This window comes from Schistocerca cancellata, chromosome 4 (assembly GCF_023864275.1).
Source record: "Schistocerca cancellata isolate TAMUIC-IGC-003103 chromosome 4, iqSchCanc2.1, whole genome shotgun sequence".
NCBI classification, from domain to species: domain Eukaryota; kingdom Metazoa; phylum Arthropoda; class Insecta; order Orthoptera; family Acrididae; genus Schistocerca; species Schistocerca cancellata.
This window is the reverse complement of record NC_064629.1, coordinates 631,217,586-631,232,432: the sequence shown is the minus strand read 5'-3', so window position 1 is coordinate 631,232,432 and position 14,847 is coordinate 631,217,586. Positions and strand designations below refer to the sequence as shown.

The 14,847-nt window shown below is 38.3% G+C and overlaps 1 protein-coding gene across 1 annotated transcript in view; it reads right to left on the bottom strand.

The window, feature by feature from the left end:
* Positions 1-14,847, bottom strand: part of LOC126184554 (probable methylthioribulose-1-phosphate dehydratase) — a 106,326-nt gene that overhangs the window by 11,665 nt on the left and 79,814 nt on the right. The window contains exon 6 of the mRNA XM_049926981.1: positions 12,190-12,392. Coding sequence (XP_049782938.1) covers positions 12,190-12,392 — 203 coding nt within the window. The remainder of the gene's footprint in view (positions 1-12,189; positions 12,393-14,847) is intronic.

Genomic DNA, 14,847 nt, shown 5'->3' with positions numbered 1-14,847 from the left:
GATTTCATAAATTCACTGTAGCTCCATTCATTGACATATGGTCACGACACACTACAGATATGTAGAAAAACTCAAAGTTTTGTTCGGCTGAAGCCGCACTTCAGGTTTCTGCTGTCAGAGCGCTCGAGAGCGCAGTGAGACAAAATGGCGACAGGAGCCGAGAAAGCGTATGTCGTGCTTGAAATGCACTCACATCAGTCAGTCATAACAGTGCAACGACACTTCAGGACGAAGTTCAACAAAGATCCACCAACTGCTAACTCCATTCGGTGATGGTATGCGCAGTTTAAAGCTTCTGGATGCCTCTGTAAGGGGAAATCAACGGGTCGGCCTGCAGTGAGCGAAGAAACGGTTGAACGCGTGCGGGCAAGTTTCACGCGTAGCCCGCGGAAAATTGGCTCATGCCACAACTGGAGACCGACAGCGCCGATTTCATCTTTCAACAGGATGGTGCCCCACCGCACTTCCATCATGATGTTCGGCATTTCTTAAACAGGAGATTGGAAAACCGATGGATCGGTCGTGGTGGAGATCATGATCAGCAATTCATGTCATGGTCTCCACGCTCTCCCGACTTAATCGCATGCGATTTCTTTCTGTGGGGTTATGTGAAAGATTCAGTGTTTAAACCTCCTCTACCAAGAAACGTGCCAGAACTGCGAGCTCACATCAACGATGCTTTCGAACTCATTGATGGGGACATGCTGCGCTGAGTGTGGGAGGAACTTTATTATCGGCTTGATGTCTGCCGAATCACTAAAGGGGCACATATCGAACATTTGGGAATGCCTAAAAAAACTTTTTGAGTTTTTGTATGTGTGTGCAAAGCACTGTGAAAATATCTCAAATAATAAAGTTATTGTAGAGCTGTGAAATCGCTTCAATCATTTGTAATAACCCTGTATATAACATGTTCATGACATGTGAGACTGCTCAGTCAACTCGGTATGCTGTCCACGTGGTAACAGCATATTTTTATTTTCTAACACACCAAGGCATTGTTTTCAGCACCCAGTTATTTATCCATGTAGCTTATTTCACTTATACATTGTGCTGTTAATATTGTGGTGAAATGAACAATCACTTTGATTTCAAATTATTATTTTTGATCCATGTCTCTACTTCTCCAAGTGTCTGCTTAATACTGTGGATCAGAGGACCTGTGAAAAACTTTCTCACTTTTATAGTTTTAAATAATGACAGTATTTGGAAAGTGTGTAGTAGTTGGGATAAGGATAGCTATGGAAATGTTGCCTTTCTCTCTGAGCAGGCATTTAACCTGCAGCTACCATTTTGGAATGACAATTCTCACTGATAGCTTCTAATGTTCTTTTCCTTGGCATCATAAAACTGTCATTTACTGTTTATGGCAGTAGTATTTACACAACCCTGTTGCTCACAAAAGTTAATCATTATGATCAAATACAAACACAAAATAAAAGATGTACGAAATATAATGACAATATCTGACTGTCATCAACTGCTTGTAATTTCTAGCTTTTGACAATGCTGTTTACATTTACCTGTTGAAGGGAAGTTTAATGAGAAATATGAATATAAAACACAAAGAAGTAAATAAATGTGAAATTTTTATGTTAGAGCATAGTGTTTTTAGTCAGACTTCGTACTTTATGTAAGCATGTTAGGCTGTAGTAGCAGTAGGTAATCACAACTCAAGGCAACAGTAGCAAATATATTTCTCGTTTGGACATGTGAATTCATTTAGAAAAGTCAACTCGTATAACAGACAGTGGTCACAGTTGTTATACGTGAAAATGTTGTATACACATTATCCCATTAACACATACCTTAAAACAAATGAAATGACATTTGTAATAAGACAATATGAAAATGGAGTCTCTTATTTGTGATTATTAAGTTAGCTCCGCAAAATATAGGTATGAAGCTGGCCACCCATGATCCCCTTTTGCCTAGGATAGAAGTCTCTCTTAGTTTAAAATTTTCCACAAATGGAAAATTTTAGCACAAAATCGGTATGCAAATTTAGTTTTAACCCACTCGTGGCTTTAAATATGAAGCAAATTTGTCATAGGTTCTTACACCTTTGTTGAAGTCAGCACATGCAACTATTTTCATACGAAATTTTTTAGTTTTTAATTTTGTAGCAATATTTTAAATTGATCTAACAATTCAGAACTTACATAGTAAACAGGATGTGATGTACAATGAAGAGTAATATGTTATACTTTAAGTTTTATACAACAATTATCAAATGTAAGTTTTTCCATTTAGATGGCTAAAATTGTCTAATTTAATAGTCTACTAGTGAATGAACTTGTATACGAGAGCCTTCATATGCATTAGCTCTGCAAAAGCTGGTAGCCAGTTGTAGCCTGTAAGTTTATTGAGGAGACTAATATTTTCAGTTTTAACTGAATGTTCATTTGGATATATTACCTTTACTGACTGTTTGATACTTCCCAATAAAATTTGCACATCATAAAGTTTGCTGATCACTCCTTCAGACTACTGCATACATTATCAGGTAAAACACCTTTAAAACTTGTTTGATTGCAAGGTAAAGCAACTTCCACCAGTTCACTAAATGATACCTTAATGCTGATTCCACATCTCTCAGATACTTCAGTCAATGAACATCCCATATATCAAAAATGTTGAAGGGATCATTAGCTACACTGTGTTAATCTTTTTTGAACCAATCAATACAGGTAAAATTATTGACAAAAACAGACTTTTGAGCAATAGATCAAAAGGTCAAATATGTTAAAATTGCACAATTACACATTTGCTCGTATCTGCATCAGCCACTACAGTTTCCTTTTTATGTTTTAGTGAATATGGAATTCAAATAATGCACAAGATCAGGCTAATTGGATTTGTTTCCACATTTACTTTCACCATCACGTTTTCCATACTTTCAGGTAGTAGGTCAGGATGACATAATCAGTCAGTCAGTCTCTCTCTCTCTCTCTCTCTCTCTCTCTCTCTCTCTCTCTCTCTCTCTCTCTCTCTCTCTCTCTCTCCCTCCCTCCCCCCCCCCCACCCCACCCTCCCGTGTGTGTGTGTGTGTGTGTGTGTGTGTGTGTGTGTGTGTGTGTGTGTGTGTGTGTGTAAAAAGAAGAGGGGACACTGCCTGCAGCTCAGCAACAATTTCAACTGCAACTGTATGTGTTGAGTGCTCACTGCCCCAGTTATACATGAGTCATTTTCTTTACTGCTTCCTTTATTTGTATTACACCTAGGACTTTTAGAGTTTCACTTTACTATAGAGTGATTTTTATATTCATATGACTAATCTCCCAGAATCGTAATAGCATTTGACCTCTTCTCGGTATGCTGTTTGTGTACATTACAGTGGCACAAGTGGAGTATTCAAATGACAGTGAGGAAAACTGTTATAATTGCAGGTCCATTTCTGTCAAACATGAACTGAAACATTCAGTGGCAGCATTTTTGTCAGCCATTTAGCACTTTTAAATGGTTGGTTTTGGCAAATAAATCTGCAGGTGACCTACTTGGTATAGACTGAATTTAGGCCAACAACTCTTTATTAATGATCGAAGTATTTTGGAATATAATGAGTATTCTTTGTTCACAATGAGCAGAACGATGGCTCCCTAGTTCTGAATTGGCAGAAATCAGTTGACTTCTGTCCATTCACTGTTTTGCATCCAGCTACTGCCAACCTCAGTGATCTAAATACAGAACCTTGCATATGTAGCCACTGTGAAGTGACTGTCGTGCTGCGTCGTAAAGTAATAGGTCTCGAGTGACGAAGCAGTTCCTGGCCAATCACAGACAATGCCAGATAGTCCTCCTACTCCTTGGAGAAGGGCAAGGGGCAGTACATTACAGAGTAGAGCAAGAAAAATAATTGATAATGTCATTGAATTCTGCATGCAGGAGAGCAAAACTAAGAGTTGCTCCACCCCACTCTCAGCTGACAAGGCAAACAGTGATAACACATGAATAAGCTTCAATTCTGTGAGAATAATTCAAAGATTTTGGGAAAACAATGCAGGGAAATCACCAGAAACTTTTGGCAAAAGAAGAGGTAAATTTCAGTTCAAATTTGTCAGTTCAACAGTGCTTTAATGCTGCCTTCCCCTTTGTCTCAGTTACTTTAAAAGGGTCCTTTATTTGTGTATGTAAAAGAATTTCTTGCCATCCAGTAAGTGGCTGAAGCTGATTTTTTTTAGGAAACCCCACATAGCGAACAATTAATATACCATATACAGAGTATACTTTGACCAATTTTAAGATTAAAATGTGATGATATGACTTTAACGTCTATGCTTTTTATGGTAGTAAACATAGGGGCTTTTATGAAAGGATTATATATCAATTAGTAAAATGCATTTTCTAAAATGCAGAGCAAGTAATGGTCAAAGTCGGCATGGATATGGGGATACACTGACTGGCCATACTTCCACCACAGTTGTCAACTACCAAACCATTTATGGTCAGTTAAAAAAAAAAAAAATGCTTTATTAAGCCTCAAGAAAGAATAAACCTAGTACTTTACATAAATCAGTGTTATCAATCATCAGAATTTTAAATAGAATGAAAGGAACTTGGACGGAGTATCACACACATAGTTCCAAATTTAGTTGAGCATACCACCTTCCATTTCATTCATATTAATCCTAAATCCTCATTTCACAACATCTGGTGCAGTTAGAACTAATGTTATCTGTTCTTCATTTATCAAGTCAATATCTAGGACTCGGGACCAAACGAACTTCATTCCTTGTTTCGGGAGATATTTAACATTATATGTTATACCTGAATCACAGCCTGAAGCACAATAGCTTACAATTTGGGCAAAATATGACTTTTTTCCTTAGTTGCAGGCACATTAACAATTACAAATGAGTCTGTCTGTATACTGGTGGGTAATGTTTGTATTCCTCGGTTCCACACTGTCATTGGTATCAATACTGTTTAATAATTTATGTATCTGTCCACCTGGGGTAACAATGACCAATGGTCAAAGTAACCCCGAAACAGAGATATCATGCGCATGACCTCAGAAATCCTCTATACTGGCAGATATATACATGTGAGCAGAGCAAAAAATTAATCAGTGGTCTGTTTTGAGAATTAACCAAAAAAGATACACGATATAGTTTGAAACACCAAAGACTTCACAGTTAAATGATATTGGAGGATTCTGCACAACCAAATTTTAACACTCAGAATCACCAGCTGTTACGCAAGAAAAGTGTCACTACAAGGCACCATATGGTGTGTATCGATGGAACTTGACCCCTAAACAGTATATACAAATCACTCAACTGAGAGCAAGCAGAGAGCCATAAAACTTTTGATGTGTGAGTGGTCAAAGTAACCATGGCAGTCGAAGTAGACCGGGTTTATGTACTTGACTGGTATGCTGAAGACAGTTGGCACAAGTTGGTTTGTTCCTGTAGACCTTTCCTTTTACACCCCCCCCCCCCCCCCCCCAGAGGAAAAAGTCAGGTGGTGGTACATCAGGTGACCTTGGGGGCCGCCAGCATGGCAGTTTGTACTGCCTCTGCAGCTCTCTGCAGTGTTTCAGCCGGGTGGGACACCTCTTTGATTACTGCCGAGAGTGCAGAGATGATTGCAGACAGCTCTCCTTCTTGCACAGCGGGTGCTGCGCCATGGCTGTGAGCAGCTGGGTTGCGAATGGAGGCTGGTGTGTTGCCACTCTTGCCACCTCCTGACGATTTGGCTGCTTCTTTGCACATTTTTCCCCTGGGGGATCAATGCGCAAATCTTCAGGTGCGCCCTCATGAGCATGTTTTCCGAATCGGACCTCTTCTGTTGGTTCCGCCTGTGGACATGGAGGTGGCAGCATCAGCTGTCAGCGTTGACCTCGTGTTTGCCAGCCGCCTCGCCGCCAGTGCACCTGGGTGCAAATGGTGGAGGAGACTGTCGGCAGTCTTCTGCGTACGGTGCCTGTGTAGGCGAGCAACTGCGGCTTTAATGACTTTGCAGCTGCGGTAACTCGCCACGTGTAGGCTGCCACAGTTCGCACACTTCAGCATGTGTGTCCTCGGTAGCAGATAGTTACTTCTGGTGTGGGCACCTGCGCACTTCACGCACGCCTCAGGGAAGGAGCAGTGGTGAGCCCTGTGGCCCTTTCTCTGGCAGCGGAAGCACTGTGCCATGCCCCTCTTCTGCTTGAGATTTTCAATGGTGACCTTGGTGCTGGCCACCCATTGCAGCTGGTACAGCCGCCTACATTTTTGGAGAAATTTCCCAAGACAGTCAGTTTAAGACTGCAAGTGAGTCCCTCGTGTTAGTAACTGCCGATGGCTGGGAAGCGTACTGTAGGAAAGTCCAACTGGAAGAACATTACTAGAGGTGCAACGGTGTCGTGAAACTTGCAATAGATGAAATCATTAATACTGGTCATTCAGAAAGTACAGATAATAATGAATCATGCACAGATGAGGAACATAATGAGACCGAGTCTGACTGATTATGAGTCAGATTCTGAGCAATTTTTGTGTACCTACAATTCAGCATTACATTTGTGAATAAATGCTCAAAATTTTACTCATTCTCTTTTTATTGCTACAAAGTAAGTTTTACTACTGGTTCTTTTTAATTTTTAATTTTGTATGAGAACAGATACTGAATTAGTAGCACCAAGCATCATCATTCAACATGACATTATCAATTTAAATTTCACAAATCCTGTAAGCTTTCATTATGCCGCTGTCTTAGTTTTACTTTCCCAGACATACAATACACAGCAGAAGATAGCTGTTATAGTGGTGGCTAATATAGGGCACTGTCAATGCCACTTTGAGCACAAACTGTATGTGAAATCAAGTGTGTTGCATGATGTCGGTGAGGTCTATTCCCCCGCATTTACCCCCCCCCCCCCCCCTCAGCAGTCAGTGGGCAGAGTTTGCTCCCTACAATTCCCGTAATGGGCTACTGTGCGAGCATACGGGCACACAAACTGAGGTTGGTGACACAGAAACTGCCTATGGTATTCGTGCAGCATGCAGTTCAACTGTGCTGCTTGGGTGCTTTTGGTGCAACAGCTGATGCCTTGCAAGCAGTACTTGAGGTCTTCTCTCCTAATCTGCAATGCAGATAAACAGTTGCCATTTACTGGATCAAGAAAATTATGTCACTAAAAGTAAATGTAATATCTGGGACTTGTAAAGATATTTAAAAATGAACAGTTGAGATTGCAATAACATTTCTCTATTAACTGGTTTTGGCTTATCTTCACAATTTCGATCATGATATGACTAAAAATCTGAGGAGCCACCAGCACCAGCCATAGAGGGCCAAAAAAATTCTGAAGATGGCTTGTGGACAAGCCGAAACTGGTTAATAAAGGAATATTATTAAGATCTCGACTGTTCATTTTTAAACATAGAATCAGGTTGCTACTCTCTGTGGACTATGTTGTCAAAATTTATTGTAAATATAATTCCATCTTCATTAGAAAGTATATAATGAAACTGACAGGAGAGAGGGGGCTTTCCTGCCAGTTGAAGCTGGACATATTTCTTCTTTCCAAATGTCAGGAGAGACTGGGCCACAGCAATCATGATCATACTCCACTGACCGGGTGGCTGCGGTCACTGCTGTCTGGTGAGTAGCCTACATTAACTGTGCCTTCCTTTGAATGTGAGGGGGCATGAGCACTGTTGTCCCAGCCTGAGTTCCTGAGTCCTAAATGGAAGAAGGGAGACAGCAGGTTCAGGGGACTCCTACCTATGACATAGTGGGTAATGAGCAGCAATTTTGTTTCTCAAATGAAATACTTTTAGTCTGCTCACAAACAGGCAAAACAAAACACATACACCAAAGACTGCCATAAGCATGTGACAGGCTGTGGAGGCAGGGAATGGCTTGATAACAGAACAGGACTGAAAGGTATAAAGGTTTAGGAGACCATTAGCTTAATTTCATTTCCAAAGCCGAGTGGTCTTCAGATCTGAAGCAGAGGCTGAAAAGTAGACTGGATCTTCAATACCTCACTATACAGGTGGCAAAATGGTAAATATTACATTACACTATCATCAGTTAGCTTTCTGATCCACAAGGCTCCTACGGCTAGTGTGAAAAGCAAACTGGATCTAGAGTACCTCAAGCCACTCCAAATTTGTCACTTCCTCTAAATACTGCCACAACAGTTGTCTGCCAACAGGTAGTGAGGTCACTGTATGTACTGGGTACTTTAAGAACTAACAAAAATTTATGTGCTTTTCGTACAACATGTTTGCAATGCCAAAATTAGGCACACTTATTCTGTTGTGTGCAGCAAGTCGAAATGTCGCAGTTTTGGCAAAGGAAAGGTAAGACTGGACACAGTTTTTACAAGCTTTAGCTGATTAAATAGTTGAATTTTTCTTTACACCAGTCAGTGCTCAAGTGGTGATAAACTGTCAGCCACAGAAAGAGCATCTTCAAAAGACGTGTTCCTCCTGTTAAAATACATCTCTACACATACACAGTACAGAAAACACTCACAAGAATCTCTTCTGAGGCGTTAGGTAATGATGGCAAATGGCATGACCATATGTACAACTAAAAACATTTGCCATTACTATCATCATCGTTGCCATCTCTCTCTCTCTCTCTCTCTCTCTCTCTCTCTCTCTCTCTCTCTCTCAGCATATCTCAGCTGCCTTCCTTCAGTCCAACACCATATTAGCATTTCTGCTATATTTTCAACACTATCTGTGCTTTCCTCATCCCATCTGTAACTGTTTTATTTCCTTCCACCTCATCTAATAACCTTACCCTATTATTTCTCTCTTCTTCTGACCAGTCGAATTTTCTTTGACGTTCAGTTTCTTCTGTGATGTTGTGATGTTGTCATGCATTTATAATTGATATCTTATCCCATATTCAACAAGTATGTAATGAGAAAACTGCTTTACACAATTTTTCCATCACCACCACCACCACCACCATGATCTACATCTACTACGCATATGTTATGTTAGTTCACTAAGAACCTCTGGTTAGGTGTAAGAGTGTGCCTGGAGGCCTTACTTAATCTTAGTATGCAAAATTAATGTAAATAAACGTTTTTACAGTGTTATTGCAATTTATTGCACTGGAAGTATGATAAAAAATTTCTGACAAACTGTTTTGTTCTAATACAGAGGAGTGGCAGTGGAAGTCTAATCTCGCCTTCATTAGGAGCTCTGTGATTATACGATTGTTGTGTCACTGATCCTGTTCATGTTGATGTGGTTGGTCTACACTGGCTATTGAATTGTTTTTATGATTATATTATTAGTGCTGAATGACAGAATATAGTTTAACCAAAACAACTTGATAGTTTGTCATGTGCCACAATGTGTGGTTGACAGTTGGTTTTCAGTTAAGGCTCAGTCAAAAAGGAGCAGGCTGTTGGCCACTGCTGTCAGAAACCTTAGTCTAACAGACTAAATGTAGCACCTGAGAACAGATTACATGTGTACAACACAGCAAGTGAACCGACACACTGTCGGGGCACATTGGGAACAGTGGACAACTTGTGCACAATGCTAACAGGTTATCAGAGGAATTTACAAGAGGACCATCAGACTCATTAATCACAGCTTTTGATGAGTCTTGGGTATGTTGTAGTGGGAGCTATCCTGAGTACCTGGCTAGCAAATTTTCATGCAATGGCCCCTAGTTTAAGAGAAAATTGATGCTGAAGTTTTATGTGTACCTCCTATACCTGTTATGTTAATCAGTTTTTGACTGAACAAGTGCAGCGCAGCGACGAAGGTTTACGATTACTATGCTGTCGACATGGGCTCCAATACTGCCCCTGTGCTCTTGCAGGAGGATTCCATATAAAGACAAAAGTACTCATCCTCTATTTTGACCTCCATCACATAAATTATACAAATCAAACCAGCTGCCAGTACCAATCTATGTACAATAGACCCCTAGTGGAAAAAGGACTGAAAATCGATCTGAACAAGATTAGTCGTTCCTTCACAGCACAGTATACAATAACTGCATCAGGATACCCTTTTTTGTATGCGAGAACCACCCACGAAATTTAGTCGCACTGTTCAAAAAAGAGTTGATGAGTTGACTCAGAAATTAAAAATGTAATTGTGACCTACATGAAATCACAGAAGTTCAAAAAAGTGCTAGGTGCTGTACAAAGAGTTTAAAAACTGTCATTCTCCTGTATGTGGGTTAAGATTTGAGTGTTTGTTTATTTATTTATTTTCCACATTCAGGGATGCCTGACTGCTTAGAAAATTTACAATAAAATCTTTATAGATGGAAAAACCATTCACCACATCATAAAAGTCATCCCATTGTGTAAAAGCAATAATATTTATAGGTGAATAAATCATCAGTCATAAAATAAATTATCCAAAAGGATACATCTTTTTAACACTTCTATTAATATTTTAATTATTCAACTTTTACTTTATTTAATTTTGGAAAACTTGACAAAGCTTGCCAAAACTTGGACAATTTAGACTGCAGGATCATGAGTTTTATAAATTTGCAGCATGTTTAGCTGCTAGGATGTAAAGCAGATGGAACATGGCTCACTTCTAAGACAATATTGAACTACTAGTTCAGACAGAGCAGTGCATTTGCCGAACAGTGTGTCTTTAACATCACAACCCTTTGATCTCATTATGGATTAAAGCAGTTGTATCGTCACACATCTTTAATACATTAAAGAAAGGCAAACCTCAAACTGTAGCATTTGCAGATTTCGAGAAAGCTTCTGACAATGTTGACTGGAATACACTCTTTAAATTTCTGAAGATAAACAAGACTAAAATGACAGTGAGCAAAAGGCTATTTACAACTTGTACAGAAACCATATGGCAGTTATAAGGGTTGAAAGGCATGAAATAGAAGCAGTGGTTGAGAAGGGAGTGAGACAGGGTTGTGGCCTATCCCCAATGTTATTGAATCTGTACACTGAACATGCAGTAAAAATACCCAAAGAAAAATTTTGGGGAAGAAATTGAAGTTCAGAGGGAAGAAATAAAAACTTTCATGTTCATCAATGACATTGTAATTCTGTCAGTCACAGCAAAGGTATTGAAATAGCAGTTGAACAGAATGGAGTTGAATTACATCAGATGATGATGGTGGAATGACGTTGGGAAATGAGACACTAAAAGTAGTAGACGAGTTTTGCTACTTGGTTGGTGAAGTAACTAATAACAGCTGAAACAGAGAGGATATGAAATGTAGAATGGCAAATGCAAGGACAGCAATTCTGAAGAAGAGAAATTTGTTAATATCAAACACAGATTTAAGTGTTAGGAAGTCTATTATGAAGGCATTTGTCTGGAGTGTAGCCTTGAATGGAATGAAACACTGACAACAAGCAACTCAGACAAGAACAGAATAGAGCTTCTGAAATGTGGTGCTACAGAAGAATGCTGAAGATTAGATGGGTAGATCACATGAATAATGAGGAAGTACTTAATAAAATTGGAGAGAAAAGAAATTTGTGGCACAATTTGACCAAAGGAAGTGACCTGTTGACGGGAAAAATTCTGAGACATCAAGAAATTGTCAATTGCAGAGGGAGACCAAGAGAAGAGTACAGTAAGCAGGTTTAAATAGATGTGGGGTTCCAGTATTTATTCAGAGATGAATAGGTCTTCAGACAACAACAACATTATACTAGTACAGTCATAAACAGATTGGAGGAAACATCACGGTTTCATTATATCAATATGTGGAATGTAAGGAAATTCATAAAGAATAATCATCATTTCAAACCTTAGCCAATATACAGAAAATATACTCTTCCAGATGTAAAGGTCAAACGAAACATATTCCAAAAACCATACTTTGTGACAGATTTTGACATGGGGAAGTTCTGATTTTTAGTCTTTTAACCACTGTGCAGATAATGTATTGTCTTGTTTCAAGTTGCTCTCTGGAGATTTTCAATGAAGCGACGTAATTATTTAAAGCAAAGATTAGGGTTTAACACCTTACTGATGACATACTAATTAGAGGTAGAGCACAAGTGAGGACTGGAGAATAATGAAGAAGGAAATTGGAAATGTCCTCTTTGAGAAGACACCATCTCAACTATCATCCTAATCTATTTAGAGAAACCACAGAAAATCTATATCTGAATGGTTGGATGAGGAGTTGAAGTCAATCACTATACTCAACACCTTATTATTTAACTGGTTTAAGTAAATAGGCCAAGAGTAATGGAAATAAATTTTGTATGTGACTTACATTGCTTTGGTTTCTTGCCATGTATTTCCCCACACATATACACCATGACGCCGTACTAGAACGGCTGATGTTTCTGGATACTCTTCTAGTACTTGTTTCAGGCGGAACTGTAAGTCTTCTTCTCGAGGAGTGTTCTCAATTATAGGAACCACCAATTCCTCATCATAGTGGTAGTATCGTCTCAGTTTCTGATTAAAAATACCCTACAGGAAAAGTATATTTATTATTTCAGACATATATACAAAAGAAAGAAAAAAAAATGCAAGAATCAAATATGCTGGAACAACTAGTGGAAACAGGCCACAGGTACAGCAAAAATGAGATGAAATAACAACCAAAGAACACTTAACATATACTAACATAAAAAGAAATTTATTGTCTTGTTTGTGTTACAGCTACTTTTTGCCCTTAGCATACTTAATGGTGTGGAGAAATTTTTATTTTCTTCCTATCTTCAACCATGTTTCACACTATATATAACATGAGGCTTTGTTGTCCCCCTCAAAATCCTCTCTCTTCTGTGCCCTTGATTCAGAAACCTAAATTAATAATATACACCTTTGGATATGACCCACTGACATATTTCTGAGATATCGTCCACAAATATATTTCCTCCCTCATACTAATTTTCCTGGTGGTGGTGGCAGTGGTAGTAGTAGTAGAAGATTATTATTATTATTATTATTATTATTATTATTATTATTATTATTATTATTATCATTTCCATCTCACCTCCCTTTTCCCTTTGCTTTTCTGTCACAAATGTTTTGGCTTCCATACAGAGCTGAAAATAGAGTTGCAAATATGCAATTTTCAAACCTTTAATAAACTCGGAATTATTCTGAGACTGCATGGAGAAAAGATTTTTATCTGCATTAGTCTTGCTTTCATTGCTCTTTCATTGTAAGTGTCATGTACAATTCTGCCTCCTGAACAAAAAAATTCATTCACTTCCTCTACTGTATCTACCCCCAATTTGATGTGGAGCACAGCTTCATTTTATTTTTGTTGTCTCTCATTGTCTTAAGACTGCCTTTCGCTTAACTCTAAACTCTAAATTACATAGACAGTTTATTTCATTCACTAGTTCTCATATTGTATTGTATTTTTATTGGCCCTGTTGTCTACAAAAGCAGCTTAGTCATGTACAGGTGAATGTGGTTTCTGTGCATACATTAAAAAATACAAATATAGCACTTACTTCCAGAAAACCATATTTCCATGAACAGAACATTATTATTTGCACATTTTGAGATTTATGTTGAAGAGAGAATGAAGGAAACTAGAAGGAAACTACGTGAGGTAAACTGCATCATAATTATTATCTCTTTCCAATTATGTCATTGCCATTTTTTTCAATTAATAAATATAGTTTACCAGATATACTTTTCTTCAAGATTTCTAACATTTCAGTACCCTTCGTATAATCAGTCATTAATGAATGTTCCAGTAAACATGGGTCCGCAAATCAGCCAATTGTTAGATAAATGAAAAATGTGTGGTTACGATTCGCCACCAATTTCAATATGAAATATTGTCCTTGTCAGCACACATTTATATGAAATGAAAACTTTCTGATCAAGTCCCCATCTAATCACTCTCAGAATTCGCCCTCTAATGCATATTACTAAAATTAGTACTACATGTGATTAGTTTAGCAGGGCTGAAACAGGATTCATATAACAACAAACAAGATACAGTAGGTTTATTAGAAGTGGAGCAAAAAATTAAGACCATATAAAATTAAAACTGGCTATTTGTTTTATTACAGAGGAACAGACCAGGAAGGGAATCGAGGTACTCAGGAAAAGTAAAATTAATCTTAGAGATATTAAAGTAAACTTATACAGAATTGAAAGACTTTACATGCCAAGTAAAAAGTCTATGCAAGAACAAGCTAACAGACGGCTAAGATGGTGTAATACTACAGTGATAATTTATAGAAACAACAGCAAAGTTACACTGAGTTAATTAAAACAACTTAGAAATGAATTTGAGTGAGAGAAAATATAATACAAAGTTTTTGACAAAAATGACTTGTCTTTCTTATACTCTTACTGTTGTTGGACTTATGTTGTTATACATCACAATCTGAAAGTTAAGATGACAGACGGGTCACAGTGCCTATCAACACTAGTAACTCCACAAAGACACTCAAAGTTTACTTTAAATGTTTGACTAATTCAAGAGACAAATCAGAAAGGCATATAATTGATAATGATAATAGTAACAGTCTAAAAATAATTCCATATAAACCGCATCAAAGTATGAGGGAAGGAAAGCCTCAGGGGATGGAGTTTCAACAGGAATGGTTTAAGTCTCAGGGAAAACAATACAAAAGAAGCATGCAAAATTGTTTACTGGATACTTGCAAGGAAGACAATTCTTAGTACTTCAAAAACTGCTCCAATAATTCTGCTTCACAGCAAAGGAGAGAGAGAGAGAGAGAGAGAGAGAGAGAGAGAGAGAGAGAGAGAGAGAAACAATACACCTACTTGCCCCCTCCCTGTAATTCACAAGATACTGTCATGTCATAACCACAATCAAGTCCAAATCCAAAAGCAGGGCTGTCAATGAAGTGTAACACACAGCACTGAAATCACACTTTTTACCAACACCAACATACAGACAGTACTGCTATTTATACAAATATCAAAT